The 15,330-nt window shown below is 34.0% G+C and overlaps 1 protein-coding gene across 5 annotated transcripts in view; it reads right to left on the reverse strand.

Annotated features, from left to right (window-relative positions):
* Positions 1-15,330, reverse strand: part of RSF1 (remodeling and spacing factor 1) — a 128,077-nt gene that overhangs the window by 66,690 nt on the left and 46,057 nt on the right. For 4 of the 5 annotated variants that reach the window (XM_074216959.1, XM_074216961.1, XM_074216958.1 and 1 more), the window contains exons 2-4: positions 13,578-13,669; positions 2,856-2,948; positions 898-1,103 (exon numbers count right to left, since the gene is read on the reverse strand). In XM_074216959.1, coding sequence (XP_074073060.1) covers positions 898-1,103; positions 2,856-2,948; positions 13,578-13,669 — 391 coding nt within the window. Of the gene's footprint in view, positions 1-897; positions 1,104-2,258; positions 2,373-2,855; positions 2,949-13,577; positions 13,670-15,330 lie in introns of those variants that run through there. The other variant, XM_074216962.1, reaches the window with a different exon arrangement.

Here is a 15,330-nt window from a genome sequence, read left to right on the forward strand (position 1 = left end):
TCCTGACTCCAGGGCCGGTGCTTTATCCACTGTGCCACTTAGCCGCCCCCCCCTTCTTTTTTTTAAAGAAAGACTTTATTTATTTTGAGTTTTATAATTTCCCCCCTATTCTTGCTTCCCTCCCCCCACCCCCCCACAAAAGGTAGTCTGTTAGTCAGACTACCTTTCGGTATCCCTTTTTGAACCTCTTTCTGGCTTACAATGTATTTTGTAATGTTTCCTTGTCACTTTCCTTTCTTTAATTATCCTGTTATTATCACTATATATCTTGGTTTGCACAAATCTCCCCATGCTCAGATATGTCACTCCTTATAACAAATGTAGTCAAAGGAAAGCAAATCCACATATTGGCCATTACTGAAAAGTATATTTATAAGTACATTTCTTCTTTAAAATGTTTATTAAAAAAAAGCTGTTGAATTTCAATGGAAAAGTAATGCTGTATTTCAACGTATAGAAAGAATGTTGACAAAATGAAACCTTCCCTGACACTTCCACGAAGAGGTGATTTTTCTCTCCTCAAATCTCTTCTGCCAACGGTTAGACTACTTCAATGCCTGTAATCAGATTTCAAACTGCCTTACAATTAACTATGAACATGTCTTAGCTCCCTAGCAAACTCCATGAGAACAGGGTTTATCTTGGTCTACTAAGAATCTAACACTGGGACATACATATAGTAGCCATTTGAATTAAATTTAGGTGGGCAATTTTTTAAACAACAAATTTAAATTGTATGCCTGGAAGGAACAAATATAGAAATTTTCTCATAAAGTACACTAAAGTTGAATATTTATACTTTTTAAAATGTATAATTAAAATAAAATTTATAATTTTTTTTTGGAAAAAACAATTGTATATTGAAAAAATTTTGTTTAAAGTAACAAATATACATACCTGACAATACATTTCCATGAAGACCCATCTTGATCATCTTGTTCTTCTATGTACATTCTGACATTATGATCTTGATCCAACTGGTACCAATACATGAGACCATCTTTGTCTCGGCCAATTGGCTGGAGGCGCATGGCATCAGCATCCTCCTCATTAATAATGTTCTTAAACTTCAGATTGTCATCAAACTGACATTCACAGAGATACTAGAAAAAAAATTGCAAAATGAACTGAAATACTTCATATATATATATATATATATATATTCTCCAACCATAGTAAGAAATAATAAATTAAATGTTCATCTTTTTTAAAGATACTCCATCTCACTGTTTTTGTTTGGCTTACAATAAAAAAATTAACAGCTCATACAAGGCTTATTAAGCATTCTGCCCACAAAAAAAAAATTTGGAAGAATGATAGTGTAACTGATTAGACACATTTTACAGATAAGGAAACAAAGATTCAACAAGTAGTTCATGGGCACAAACCTAAGAAGTATCCCAGCTGGGGAGAATACAATTTCAATACTAAGATTCAAACATGATAGGCTCAAATAAGCAGACAAATTTGAACAAAAAAAAGTCTATATTTATTGTTACTTAAAATGATAAGTTTAATTGAGCTAATATCATATAAAGTCATATATTTGGATGGGTGAATATACGGTATCATAATTTCAGAAAGGTCTGAAAACTCTTATATGAAATTTATACAAAAAACACATGTATAGCAAAATCTGCTTCTAGATGATCTTTTTTTATATATAGGTAATCTTTCAAAAGCTGTTTTTTTTTAATCTAAGACATACTCAGCCTTTACAAAAGATATTCATTCAACAGATGCTGTCTTCCATTCATTCTCTTAATGAAATGAAAGTCATGTCTAATTTTTAACTTCATAAAACTAGGCAACACTTTCATCATCAGGTCTATCTGGACCCTAAATCAGATTCCTTCCTCAAGTCTCCTAATGAATTTAGTTCCTGTCCTCATCACCCTGCTTGCTTCCTGTTCTAGCCTACTATGGTCTTGTAGCATGGTACCATCTGTGAGATTGGTAAATGACCAGTTTAAGCTATTAGGAGACAAACAGTTTAACAGGTCAAAAAAATCACTAGTCTAACTGGTCTTGCTTAATATCTGCTTCCAAAATTCTGCCAAATAAAATTTCTAAGACAAATCCTGTAATTCCTTATTACTTGATACTGGGTCCGAACTGGAATCTGATTCTACTACATTTCTGGTTTCCCTAGAAAGGAACCTAAGAGATGGTCAAGTCGGTTTGTGTGGAAACAAGGGAGTGACATGTATTACATATCTAACATGAGCTAATCTCTGAAAAGTAGAATGTTTACTTACATAATTTAAGAATAAGTATGTAATCTTGGGGTCCTTTGATCATTCAACCTGTTTATAAAAAGCTTCTAATTTCAGAAGCAGTTAACCCTTCTTTAACCAGTCTATGGAAAGGGTTCTCTTTCTTCACTCTGCTGGACATTTCACTCTTCCGTTACCCTACATGGGAAGGAGGGCAGGGAGAGCAAGCGATACTCCAATTTGGATTTGGACTTTCTAGTAATTTTATTTAAAATACAATGAGTCTACTCAATTAGGGAAAAACATTTCAAATTATTAAACCAGTATCACAAGCAATATTAACAAAAATTTACTATACAAATTAGCAATTATTGAGAACATTGAAGTTAAATGGCCAAAATGAATTTGGAAATATATTTCTATTTTATCTAGCACCATTATTGTAAGCTTGCACAATTAAAAAAGTCTGAATTAGAAACCCATCAAAAACCATCTAGGTTAAGATTTCTCCTGTTCCCCCCAATTATGATATTACTAGTTTTTAATTGGTTTCCAAATTCAACTATAAGGGCTACAAAATGTTTTAAAAATAAAGGCATTACAAGAAATAATAAATTTATTACCTTTAAAATTTATTACCTTTAAAAGTCCCAATTTGCATTCGACACTCATTTCAAGATAGCCCTTCTTCTCCATCTCCCACGCCCAAGTGCTATTGAACTCTTGGCACATCTGTCAGATAAATGTAATATTTAAATGCCTAAGAGCAAGTTCATAATATCTATGCCAAATTTTATTAACTTTTGCTGATAATGCACATTTTTATTCAAGAATATTCAATAAACATTTATTAAGTCTGAAATAGTGACTTCAATGTTTTCTTTTTAATGAATTAATGTAAATTAAAAATAATAGAAGGGAAAATTTTTGGCTAGAGGTATATTTTTTTAATATAGAATTAAGGTACTCCTTTCTAAGATTTTAGGTATAACATTCTAAATTCTGCAAAGCCCTCTTAATGATTTCAAATCTTTCTCTATTTTAATTCTTACTGAAGAATTTCTAAGATATGCTGCTGGCTGTGTGACACTAGGTAAATTAACTTGACCTCAAGAAACTCTTAAGGCTTGAATGCACACACCAGTTGTCAATTTGTGGTTGAGTTTCTTCATTTGGAATTTCGTGCAATGATGAACTATAGATTCAGATTAAAAAAAGAAAAAAGGAAACTTTGTTTTTCTAAACAAAATGTAAATGTACTCTTCTTAATTTTCTATTTGTTGAAAATGTCATTAACATTAAAATTTTTTTTCAGGGGCTATTGGGGGGGGGGTGTCCAGCCCAAAATTTTAATTCTGTTACTAGGGACTTCTCCAATAGGGGGAAAATCAACAACAATCTACAAAGTGCTGGGGATACAAAGACAAAGATAATCCAATTCTGTTCTTAATGGACTTATATTTACTACCCATGAACAGTAAGATCCCAACCTTTGCAAACCAGCCATCATCAGAAGTATAGAACTACCAAATAGAATGAATAAAATTTATGTTCTATGATCTCAAATGGGCCCTTACTTCTGCATGATAATCTTGTTATTCTGTGAGTATTTCTATGGCATTTTCACAACTTGCTTTCAGTCAAGGACCTTGCCAGTGACTCTACCAAGAGAGGAGAAGGTAAGGCATATCAGACTTGAGTCCACTCCTGGGCTCCACATTTTCTGAAATATGTTGAGTTAAAGAAAGAGTTCCAACAAATAACTAGAACTACCTGAAGGAAGCATTTATTAAAGGCTTACCAAATGTCAGGCACTTCACTAAGTAAGAATGAGGACTGCAAAGAAGTGCAAAAGGCCCACAGGGAACTCACAATCTAATGGGGAAACCACATGCAATGTGCAGCTATGTACAAATAAATATACTGGACTTTGGGGAAAGGAGAATGAGGTCAAGTTTGGACATGCAGTTTGAGATGCTTAAAAAGGCAGATAGAGACAGAAGACTGGAAGTCAACAGAGTCAGGGCTGGATAAGGAGATTTGAGAACTATCAGCAATGAGGTGGTAATTAAAACCATGGGGGCTGAGGAGATCACTTAGTGAATTAGTAGAAAGAGAAGAGAAGAAAGCTCAGGCCAGAGACTTGCTTTACACCCACAATCAAATCAAGAGAAAGTGGTGTTCAAAAAACTTATCAGAGAAGAGAATACCAAGAAGAGGTTGACTGACAATATTAACAGTTGTTAAGAGTTAAAGAGTTCAAGAAAATGAGATTTTTAAAAAGGGTCATTGGATTTGGAAATTAGGAGATCAATGGTAACTTAGTGCAGAGTGATATATAGACACTATATGAGACAGGCACAAGGGAAACAAAAATACTAAATCTATGTACAAGGTCCTTTTCCTCAATGAGGACAAAAGACTTTGTCCCAGAAAAGAGCAAAGGATTCAGGATGTAGTAACATTTCTGGTGGTGAGAAGCCACAGGTCTAGGCCCATAATGGTTACTTTTTTAATTGAAATTTTATTTCATTTTTCCAATTACATGCAATAGTAGTTTCTCATTTGCAATTTATGAGTCCACATTTTTCAATTCCCCCTCCCCATGGCAGTAAGCAACCTGGCAAAAGTTGTACATTTGTGTTTAACATATTTACATATTAGTCAAGTTGTCAAAGAAGAATTAGAATTAGTCTTTAATGTTTATTGAGGGTTCAGGTCTTTATTATTTTTTCTTTTGCCCTTTTCAGTAATGGACAGCTTTGTTGAAGTTGATTTTCTCAATCTCCTGAGTAAATTTCTGTAAAGGAGAGCAATCAGGATGTTGAATTTTCTCTGTGATAATGTAGAGGGCTAACAAAGTTGATTTACTTTTTCATTCTCCTATGAGAATAGCTTTATCTATTACAACAGTAATGGAGAGATACACAAATGTTTCTTTTCTCCTCTTTTCTTTGTCTACATGAGACTCTTGGTTGTAGGTAGGCTGAATTTAGGAAGTTAACTAATATCTATACCAGTCAATCCTCCAACTGGTTTAAATTCTATCTATTGATCTTGATCATGATTGAGCTGGTAGATTATTTAATGATGAATTCATTTCATTCCTGAAAGCTAAATGAGATTTAATTGGATTCACCAATCTCATTCTAAGTGCATTCAACAAAGATTCCTACATTTAAAATCTTGGCTGCCAGCAGAATTTTCTCCTTCCTCTTCTCTCTCTGTCCCACTCGTATTTTCCTATCTATTCCCTTCTTGTATTTTCTATTAAAAAAAAACACAACTGAATTTTGGGGGAATGTCTTTTGGTTTCACAAAGTGAAATTGGGGGAAAAATTGTAAAACTCAAAATAAATAAGACCTTTCTATAATTAAAAAAAAAGATAAACTATGAAGTCTAGACATCTATGAATGAATATTGCAAGACAAAAAAGCAAAATGAATCAATCTCTGATGCAGCAAAGGACTCTGGATTCCCAAGAGAGCTTAGAATCACAGCAGGGTATTCCTAAATGGTTTAAAAGAGCCATAAGAATTGTTAAAGCAGAACTGATATCCTGCAGAGCCAAAATAATTGGCAGAATAGAAAAACTTAAAACCAAATAGGCAAACTTCACCTAAGAAATCCAAGAAAAGAAATGACTGGGAATGCAAAAACATAGAAACAAAAGGAAATGTGGGGGGGGGGGAAATAATCATTTTGAAAGAAAACATGATTTCTAATAGGCAAAATAGTTTGGTCACAAAGAAAGCATTTGTCAAGACAACTTAAGGATTACATGCCTGTGAGACGAAAACATCACAAAACTTGAATACCATAATGTAAGAAATAATATAGGAAAACTTTTACTTTCACCTCTCATTTTGACTACTTCAGTAGTCTCCTAATTGATCTCTCTCTCTGGTCCCTCCTCCTCTGATTCTAAGTGATACATAAAATGCAGGTTTTGTGATCATGTTATGTCTCTGCTTAAGGAGCTTTAAAGAGTTCTCTATTTCTCTATGATAAAATTCTGCTCTTTTGCATTTAAAGTCCTTTAAAGTTTAGATACCTTTTATACATGCAGGCAGAGTGGATATAATCCTCATCCTCTTTACATACTCCTTGCTGCTCATACATGCCATTTCAGCTTGTCTCTATTTTTATTTATATTACACACACACACACACACACACACACACACACACAGAAAATACTTGCACAGGCTTAGATTATACTCCTCCTCAGTGTTATCAAACCCCAAACCCTTCCTCTACCTTTGCTTTTTGGAATTCCTGGACCCCCCTCCCCCCACCAAGGGTCAGAATTAAGTACTTCCTTTTCTATATGTACTTATATGTGAATTTACTGAATCCTCATAGAACGTGGGCTGCTAGAGTCTAGAAATGAGCATGTTCCATCAGTATTCCCAGGGCCTAGAACAGTGCTTGATGCAGAAAGCACATAAAACGAATTGCTTGACTATCAAAAGAACATCAAGGGCAGCTAGGTGGCACAGTGAATAGAGCATCGGCCTTGGAGTCAGGAGTACTTGGGTTCAAATCCGACCTCAGACACTTAATAATTACCTAGCCATGTGGCCTTGGGCAAGCCACTTACCCCATTGCCTTGAAAAATCATCAGAACATCAGAGGAGATAAAACAAAAATCTCAAAGGTTCAAACCACTCCTCCAACTGTAAATTCAACAGGCAGGTCTGATCAACTCCAAAAGAAATTACCAACGTAAAACACTTTTATGAAAATACACACACACACACACACACACACACACACACACATAAAATGTACATACACACATTAACTTTTGAAAATAATTACTCTCTTATCAATCTATAAAATTCTAAAAGGGAGGAAAGGAAAATGAATATAGTATAACTAAAAGTCAACTTAAATGATTGCCTAAAAAACAAATCATTTAAAAAGAGAGTAACATGAAATACCACACCTCACCTCTCAGATAGGCCAATAATGACAGGAAAGGACAATGATCAATGTTGGAAAGGATGTGGGAAAACATTGTTGGTGGAGCTGTGAGCTCATTCAGCCTTTCTGGAATTATGCCCAAAGGGCAACAAAAATGTGCATACCCTTTGATCCAGGGATACCATTACTAGGGGTCTATATTCTGGAGAGATTATGAAAAGGGGTAAAAATATCACTTGTACAAAAATACTCATAGCAGCCCTATTTGTGGTGGCAAAGAATTGCCACAAAGTGAATATCCTTCAAATGGGTAATGGCTTATCAAACGATGCTGTGTGTGTGTGTGTGTGTGTGTGTGTGTGTGTGTGTGTAAAAAACCCTAACAGCAACATAGGGGTGATGATCAACCTTAATGGACTTACTCATTCAATCAGTGTAACAATCAAGGATAATTATGGGGTATCTGTGATGGAGAATACTGTCTGTATCCAGAGAAAGAATTGTGGAGTTTGAACAAAGACTAAAGACTATTACCTTTAATTAAAAAAAGAAAATCCATTATCTTATGTAGTTTTGCTATCTCTTATACTTTATTTTTCTTCCTTAAGGATATGATTTCTCTCTCATCACATTCAACTTAGATCAATGCATAACATGGAAACAACATAAAGACCAACAGACTGCCTTCTGAGGGGGGGTGGGGGGAGGGAAGCAAGGTTAGGGGGGAAATTGTAAAATTTAAAATAAATAAAATCTTTCTAAAAAAATGAGCAACAAAATTCATCTGGAGAAACAAAGATCAAGAATATCAAGGGAATTAATGGAAAAATGCAAATGAATGTGGCCTCAGTCAGACCAAATCTAAATGTCCTTTATAAATTGGCAATGATCTAAACTGGTACTGGCTAGGAATTAAAAGTGGTAGATCAGTGGAATAGATTAGGTAAAAAAGAAGAAGTAGGAAAATGACTACAGCTGCTGTTTGATAAACCCAAAGATTCCAGCTTCTGGGATAAGAACTCAATTCCTGATAAAAACTGCTTCAAAAATTGAATTAAGTATGGCAGAAATGAGGCACAGACCAACATCTCACACCTTATATATCAAGGTAAGGTTGGAATGGGTGATACATTAAGCCAATTAGGAGTACAAAGAATAGTTTGTCAGATTTAGGGAAGAGGGAAAGGAGCTTATGACCAAATAAGACATAGAGAATATTATAAAATGTAAAATGGGTAATTTGATAACACTAAATTTAAAAATTTTTGCACAAATAAAACCAATGTAACCAAGATTAGAAGGAATGTAGAAAGCTGGGAAATAATTCTCACAGTTAGTATTTCTTCTGATAAAGGATTCATTCATTTCTAAGACATATAGAGAATCAAATTTATAAGAAAACAACTGATAAATGGTAAAAGGATATGAAAAGATTTTTCAGATAAAGAAGTAAAAGCTACCTACAGACATATGAAAAAATGCTCTAAACTATAACAGACTACTTTCCATTTTTCCAAATTTTTTTTTCCAAATAGCGAATTCTTATCCAAATCTTTACATGTATTAAACCCAAGGTTACTTATAATGATTTACTACCGTGTATTGTGTATCTACTCTAGTCTACTGATCTAACACTCTATTACTTAGAGATATTATAAGAAAATTAGAAGAACATGGAACATATCACCTATCAGGATTTATGGATAGGAGTAAATATTGTTTATTTGTGAATAAATGAGAGAATATTTTGAGATATAATAATTTTGATTACATTAAATTAAAAGATTTTATGTCAAAAAATAAACCAAAGGAAGTCATGATTAGAAAGAAAACAGAAAATTTTGGGGAAAATTATAGACATCTTCTCAGATAAAGGTTTCATATCTCAAATATATAGTCAAAGGACATAACAGGCAGGTTTCAGAAGAAGTAATAAAAGTTATACATAGTCATAGGGAAAAAATGCTCTAAATCATTATTGAATAAAGAAATACAAATTAAAACAACTTTGAGATGCTATCTCTCACATATCAGATTGGCTAAAATGATAAAAAGGGAAGATTACAAATGTTGGAGGAAACAAAGAATTGGGACACTAATATACTGATGGTGAATCTGTGAACTGTGAAGGTCCAATCATTGTGGAGAGCAATCTAGAATAATACCCAATGAGTTTTAAAACTGTTTATCCTATGACCTAGCAATACCATCATTAGGTCTGTTTCCCAAAGTGATGAGGAAACTAAGCCTTCATTTCTCTGTCACTTACTTTCCCTTACCATTCCCCAGTTTTTCAAGCTTCCTTTGGCATATTGTCATTTGTAAGAATATGAGAACTTGAGAACAAGGCATGTCTTTTTTTCATTTTCTTGTATTTGTATCACAAGAAAGGTATTAAAAAGGAAAATTTGATAGGACAATGATTACTTGAATATAGAGTCAAGGGAGGAAAAGGAGTCAGTCCATCCTAAAGCTCCTAGCTTTTGATGAGAATGATAACAGAAACAATATTACCCTAGAATTGTGTGATATTTTGTGGGTTTTTTAAAAAATATTTATAGCATCCCTCTTTAGAAAATAACTGAAATTAAGAGGATGTCCACAAATCAGAGAATGGATGAATAAGAAGTGTCATATGATCATGATCGATTACTAATATGCTATAAGAAATCATGAGCAGGTTGATTTAGGAAAATAATACATAGAAAGACTTGTAAGAAATAATGAAGAGTAAAACAAGCAGAACCAAGAGAACATCATAAACAATAATGGAAATATTGCTTAAGGGTAATTGTGAAAGGGGCAGCTAGATGGTGCAGCCAATGGAGCACCAGCTCTGGAATCAGGAGGATCTGGGTTCAAATCTAGTCTCAGACACTTAATATTTGCTTAGCTGTGTGACCTTGTGCAAGTCACTAAACCCATTGCTTTGCAAAAAAAAAAATCAAAACAAAAAACCATGTGAATGACTAAGCTATTCTGAGTAATATGAATATTCAACTCATGTACAAAGAACCTATGGAAGACTAATGCTACTTAGCTCAAATACTTGTCTTCTTTAGTGAAGGTTTGGGAAAGAGCGATAAAGACAATTCAGAACGCATAATGTAATCCAAAAAACTCGCAAAACTTTACATTTTAAATGAAAGTTGGTATATGTCAACTAACATTGAAACAGAAATGTTTTCATTCATTGTCATGATTACATATGATCAAAATAATAAAGTAAGTAACTGCCCCTGAAAAGACTTATTCTAAATAAATTTCACAGGTCATATTCTATAAACAAGATACAATGCGCCTGCCTACCTGCACACGCGCGCACACACAAAAAGGAATATTAATCATCCAGTCCAAATCATTTACTTTTTCTTTTAGGTTTTTGCAAGGCAAATGGGGTTAAGTGACTTGTCCAAGGCCACACAGCTAGGTAATTATTAAGTGTCTGAGGCCAGATTTGAACTCAGGTACTCCTGACTCCAGTGCCAGTGTTCTATCCACTGTGACACTTAGCTGCCCCAAATCACTTACTTTCAAAAGAGGAAACTGAGTTCCAAAAAAAGGGACTTGCTTTATAGTTACTTAAATGACAGAGCAAGAGCTTGGAAATCCAGGTTTCCTGACCTCTATTTAAGTGTTATACAACACAAAGGGGTACTAATGATAAGAATGATTGAGAACAAAATATCACCCTTACATTTAAACATTTCTTCACTTTAGAGTGCATTCCTCACAATATCCAATGATGTGGGGTAAAACACATATTATTTCCATTTTCCAGATGAACAAAAAACAACAAGCATTTCTCACAAGAGAGATTCTATGCCTTGCTCCTAATTATAACAGTAGTTACTATTTTGAGTTATAAAATTAAACCTTTAACAAGATTTATCAAGGAAAAGTAATATTAAAAAGATCATTTAAGTTGTAAAACCTCAACATCCCTGTTCTTCCATCTTAGTAGCTACTATAAAAGGCAGAACGGCAATTTCAGAATAGAAAGAAGTCATAATTAATCTGTCATTTTAAATCTTTCTCAATATAATACTTTTGAGACTCTTTAAAACCACTGTGGTAATTTTTCTATTTATAAAAACAAGATAGGTTTCTCCTTACACTGTTTATCTTTGTTTATTTTTTAGTTTAAAACCTGTGTGTAGTAGAGGAGAAAATTTTTTTTAAGAACTTAATGATTTCAAACCTATTAAAACAACATTCTCAAACATCACAGGGCATATCAGCATGAGAAGAATAAAGATGTTTAATCTTAAAGTTAAATTGAAAGATGCTATTCACTTCCAGAGGAAAAAAACTGATATATGGAAGTAATATATTATATGATTTTTGGCGTGTGTGTGTGTGTGTGTGTGTGTGTCTTTCTCTCACCATATCAGACACTAAACACTGTTGATGAAACTGTGAATGGTCTAACCATTTGAGAAATATGTGAAATAATGCCCAATGAGATATGAAACTGTATATAACCCTTTTACACAGCAATACCAACATTAGGTCTACTTCCCAAAGTGGTCAGGGAACTAAAACTTCATACCATTTCACAGACATTTTCCCTTACCACTCCCCACCTTCTCAAGCTTCTTTTGTCATGCTTTCAATGGAGCTTAGAATGAAATGCTGGTCTACTCTAGTGTGTGATTAGGAGTTATGAGCTTCCCTTTTCATGGATTTGGTGATTGCAAATGTCAAAAAGCTGCTTATATGAAATCAGTGAATGTCAATAATTGAGAAAAAGTTCCCCAACTGATTAATGGTCAAAGGATATGGATAGACAGTTTTCAAATGAAGAAATTAAAGCCATATATAATCATATGGAAAAAATGTTCTAAATCTGTTATTGATTGGAGAAATGCAAATTAAAACAACTCTGAAGTATCACCTCACAGTTATCAGATTGGGCAAGATAAAGGGAAAATGATGTGGGAGGACTGGGACATTGATGCATTGCTGGTGAAGTTGTGAACAGATCCAACCACTGTGGAGAGCAATATGGAATTTTGCCCAAAGAGCAATAAATGTTCATTCTCTTTGACCCAGCAATTCCAATTCTAGGTCTATATCCAGAAGAAATCATAAAACATAGGAAAAGTTCCACATGTTCTAAAATATTCATAGCAGTTCTTTGTAGTGACAAAGAATTGGAAATTGAGGGGATACCCATCAATTGGAATAGCTAAACAAGTTATGGTACATGAATACTACTGAAACCATAAAAGGTCAGACTCTAGAGAAGCATGGAGTAAGTTATAGGATCTGATGCTGAGAGAAAGGAATAGAACCAAGAGAACAATGTGCACATTGACAACATAGTGAGATGATCAACCTTGATGGAACAGCTCCTCTCAGAAGTTCAGAAAGCTAGGACAACAGCATTAGACCAGCTATGGACAATGTTATCCCATCCAGAGGATAGGGAAAGGAAGAGTAACAAACCAAAAAACAACTCTTCAAAATCTGATGAACACTTTAAAAAATTATTTCTTATGTATCTCTTTCTCTTAATCCTAAATCCTCATACCAAAAATTACTAATCTGTAAACATGTTTATCAAAAATATGTATATACAATTGCTAATCTGACTCTTTGCCACTGAGGGGAAGGGAGTGGGAAGGGAGGATGGAAGGAAATTTTGTAACTTAAAAATATACATGTGCATATGGATGAAAAAATAAGAAAAAGTAACAAAAAATTAAAAAAGTATTTTTAGGGGTTTGAACGGCTATGGCTACGCAAGAACCTAATCCTTCCAATTCTAATCCAATCCCAATCCAAGAGGATATACCAGAACAAACCAGTAACTATGCCCTAAAGGTACAGATAAGGTTGCAGTCAGCTAAAAATAAAGGTCAACTTTGGAAATGATACTGGTTGAGGAGCCAATCCAAGGTCACCCAGGAAGGTCAGGAAAAAATTTAAATTGGATCTTTTAATTGAATCATTTTGAATAAGCCTCCTTCAAATTCATGGTTGATTTACTTGGACACTGATGGAACTCTATTCCCCTAACTACTTATTTACATTCATCCTGGAATATGGTTGACTTGGGGAATGACCTAGGGGTCTTTAGGATCTGATTTTTCTGAAAACTGGGACAAATATATTACTTACTTTTGAAATATTTTAAGTTACAAGAATCTCCAAGGTAATCAGCATTTTCTGTTATCCAAGACTGTCACTATTTAGTCTATTATTTTGTAAGTACACAGATCTACTCTGTTTAGCGAAAACTGAATATACACTTACAAATATCCTACAACAATTTTGCTATCTATTCATATATTTTGTAATAAGCATAATTATTTTATATTACATCAGTGTATTAGTTTTCCAAATTTCCATCTTGTGTAAAGTAAAATTATAAAGTTTGTTGAGAAATTCAATAGCACATTAATGGATGATTTTAAAAATATTTACCTTGATCAAGTATTTTTCCCATCTGTCTGCTGTTACAGATTTACCAATCTTCCTCATCAGTTTCAAATGAAGCTCCACCAATTCTTTTGGTACTTTAAGAAGAGAAAGAAAACACACAAAAAAGGTTAGCCTATATTTATTATTTCATGTATATTTAAGATTAAACAAAGCATTTGGAAATATTTTTGTAAAACTAGAGAAAAGTTCAACAAAGTACATCATGATTTAAATTCTATATGTTACATGAGTTACAAAATGAGTCATTTCTTTACCTATTCTATATATTTTGGGTAAGTCATACCAATCTAGAATCAAGGGCCTCATTCTACCAGAAAGTTCAAGAAAAGCTGATCTAAGGGGACTGCTAGGTGGCACAGTGGATAGAATATGAGCCCTGGAGTCAGGAAGACCGGAGTTCAAATATGACCTCAGATACTTAATCAATAGCAACTGCCTAGTTATGTGACTTTGGGCAAGACACCTAAACCCATAGCTTTATAAAAACAAAAACAAACAAACAAAAAAATGCTGATCTAAATGAAAACCAGTTCTATTATCTGTCTCAGAGAGCAAGTTCCCTATCACTGAAAGTGTTTAAAAAGAGGTCAGAGAATCACTTGTCAGGAATATTATAAAAGGAATCTGTGCCTTGGAGAATCATGGGAGAAAATAAGCCTTGTAGTAAACATCATGAACATATATAAAAGCAATTAAAAACCCATAAAATAGGGACGGCTAGGTGGTGCAGTGGATAGAGCACAGGCTTTGGAATCAGGAGTACCTGAGTTCAAATCTGGCCTCAGACACTTAATAACCCAGCTGTGTGGCCTTGGGCAAGCCAACTTAACCCCATTTGCCTTGCAAAAACCTAAAAAAACCCCCCATAAAATAGCACACAACTCTAGGGGGGTAGGATTATAGCATCTATTATCTTTCTCCTAGTCACAGAAACTAGAAGCTTTAGGTGGACTGACTCCTTTTCCTTCACTGTCATGACATTCAAGCAATCATTATCCTATCAAAGTTTTCTTCTTAATGCCTATCTTACCATATAAATATAAGAAAATATAAGAAAGACATGCCTTGTCCTTTAAGTGACTTGCATTCTAAGCACAGATGAAAATATGCCAAAGAAAGCTTGAAAAGGAGAAATGTGGTAGGGCAAGTGGTATGGAAGTTTGATTTCTGGTAAGAGAAAGCAAAAGATCACCTATCAGAGACTGTCCATTCCCACTGCAATTGATCTAGCTTAGATTCTTATTTCTTCAAGACATAATTATTACAGACGTCTCCTACTGATTTCCCTGCTTCTTCTAGTCTCTTCCTCCCCTTCCAATTCATCAGTTCAAAATCCATTAAATATTTCCTTTTATCGTGTTAGTCTTCTAATTCCCAGTTTGAAAACTTCAAATTGCTTCTTAAAGTCCACCAATTTGATAGGAAACATTTTCAATGTCATTTAAATTCTTTTTTCTACTATTACTACTTCAGTATCAAAGAGGACCACACCAACCAATGAAATGATTGGAGGCTTGAGTTACATAATTATGTATATTATAGTGAGGAGGTATGCTGTGCATGGCATCCTCACTTGCTCTTACTAGAATCATTCTACTCCTTGGCCTGATTGATAGGAAACAAGGTATTGAAGATGATCTAGCTGACTCAGGGAGTCTTATGGCCTTAAAATGGTTTCATTCTGCCCCTATTGGAAAGGCACCACATGCTTCATCAATTCTGGTGAATCACTATC

The sequence above is a fragment of the Macrotis lagotis genome, chromosome 1 (genome assembly GCF_037893015.1).
Source record: "Macrotis lagotis isolate mMagLag1 chromosome 1, bilby.v1.9.chrom.fasta, whole genome shotgun sequence".
Taxonomy (NCBI): domain Eukaryota; kingdom Metazoa; phylum Chordata; class Mammalia; order Peramelemorphia; family Peramelidae; genus Macrotis; species Macrotis lagotis.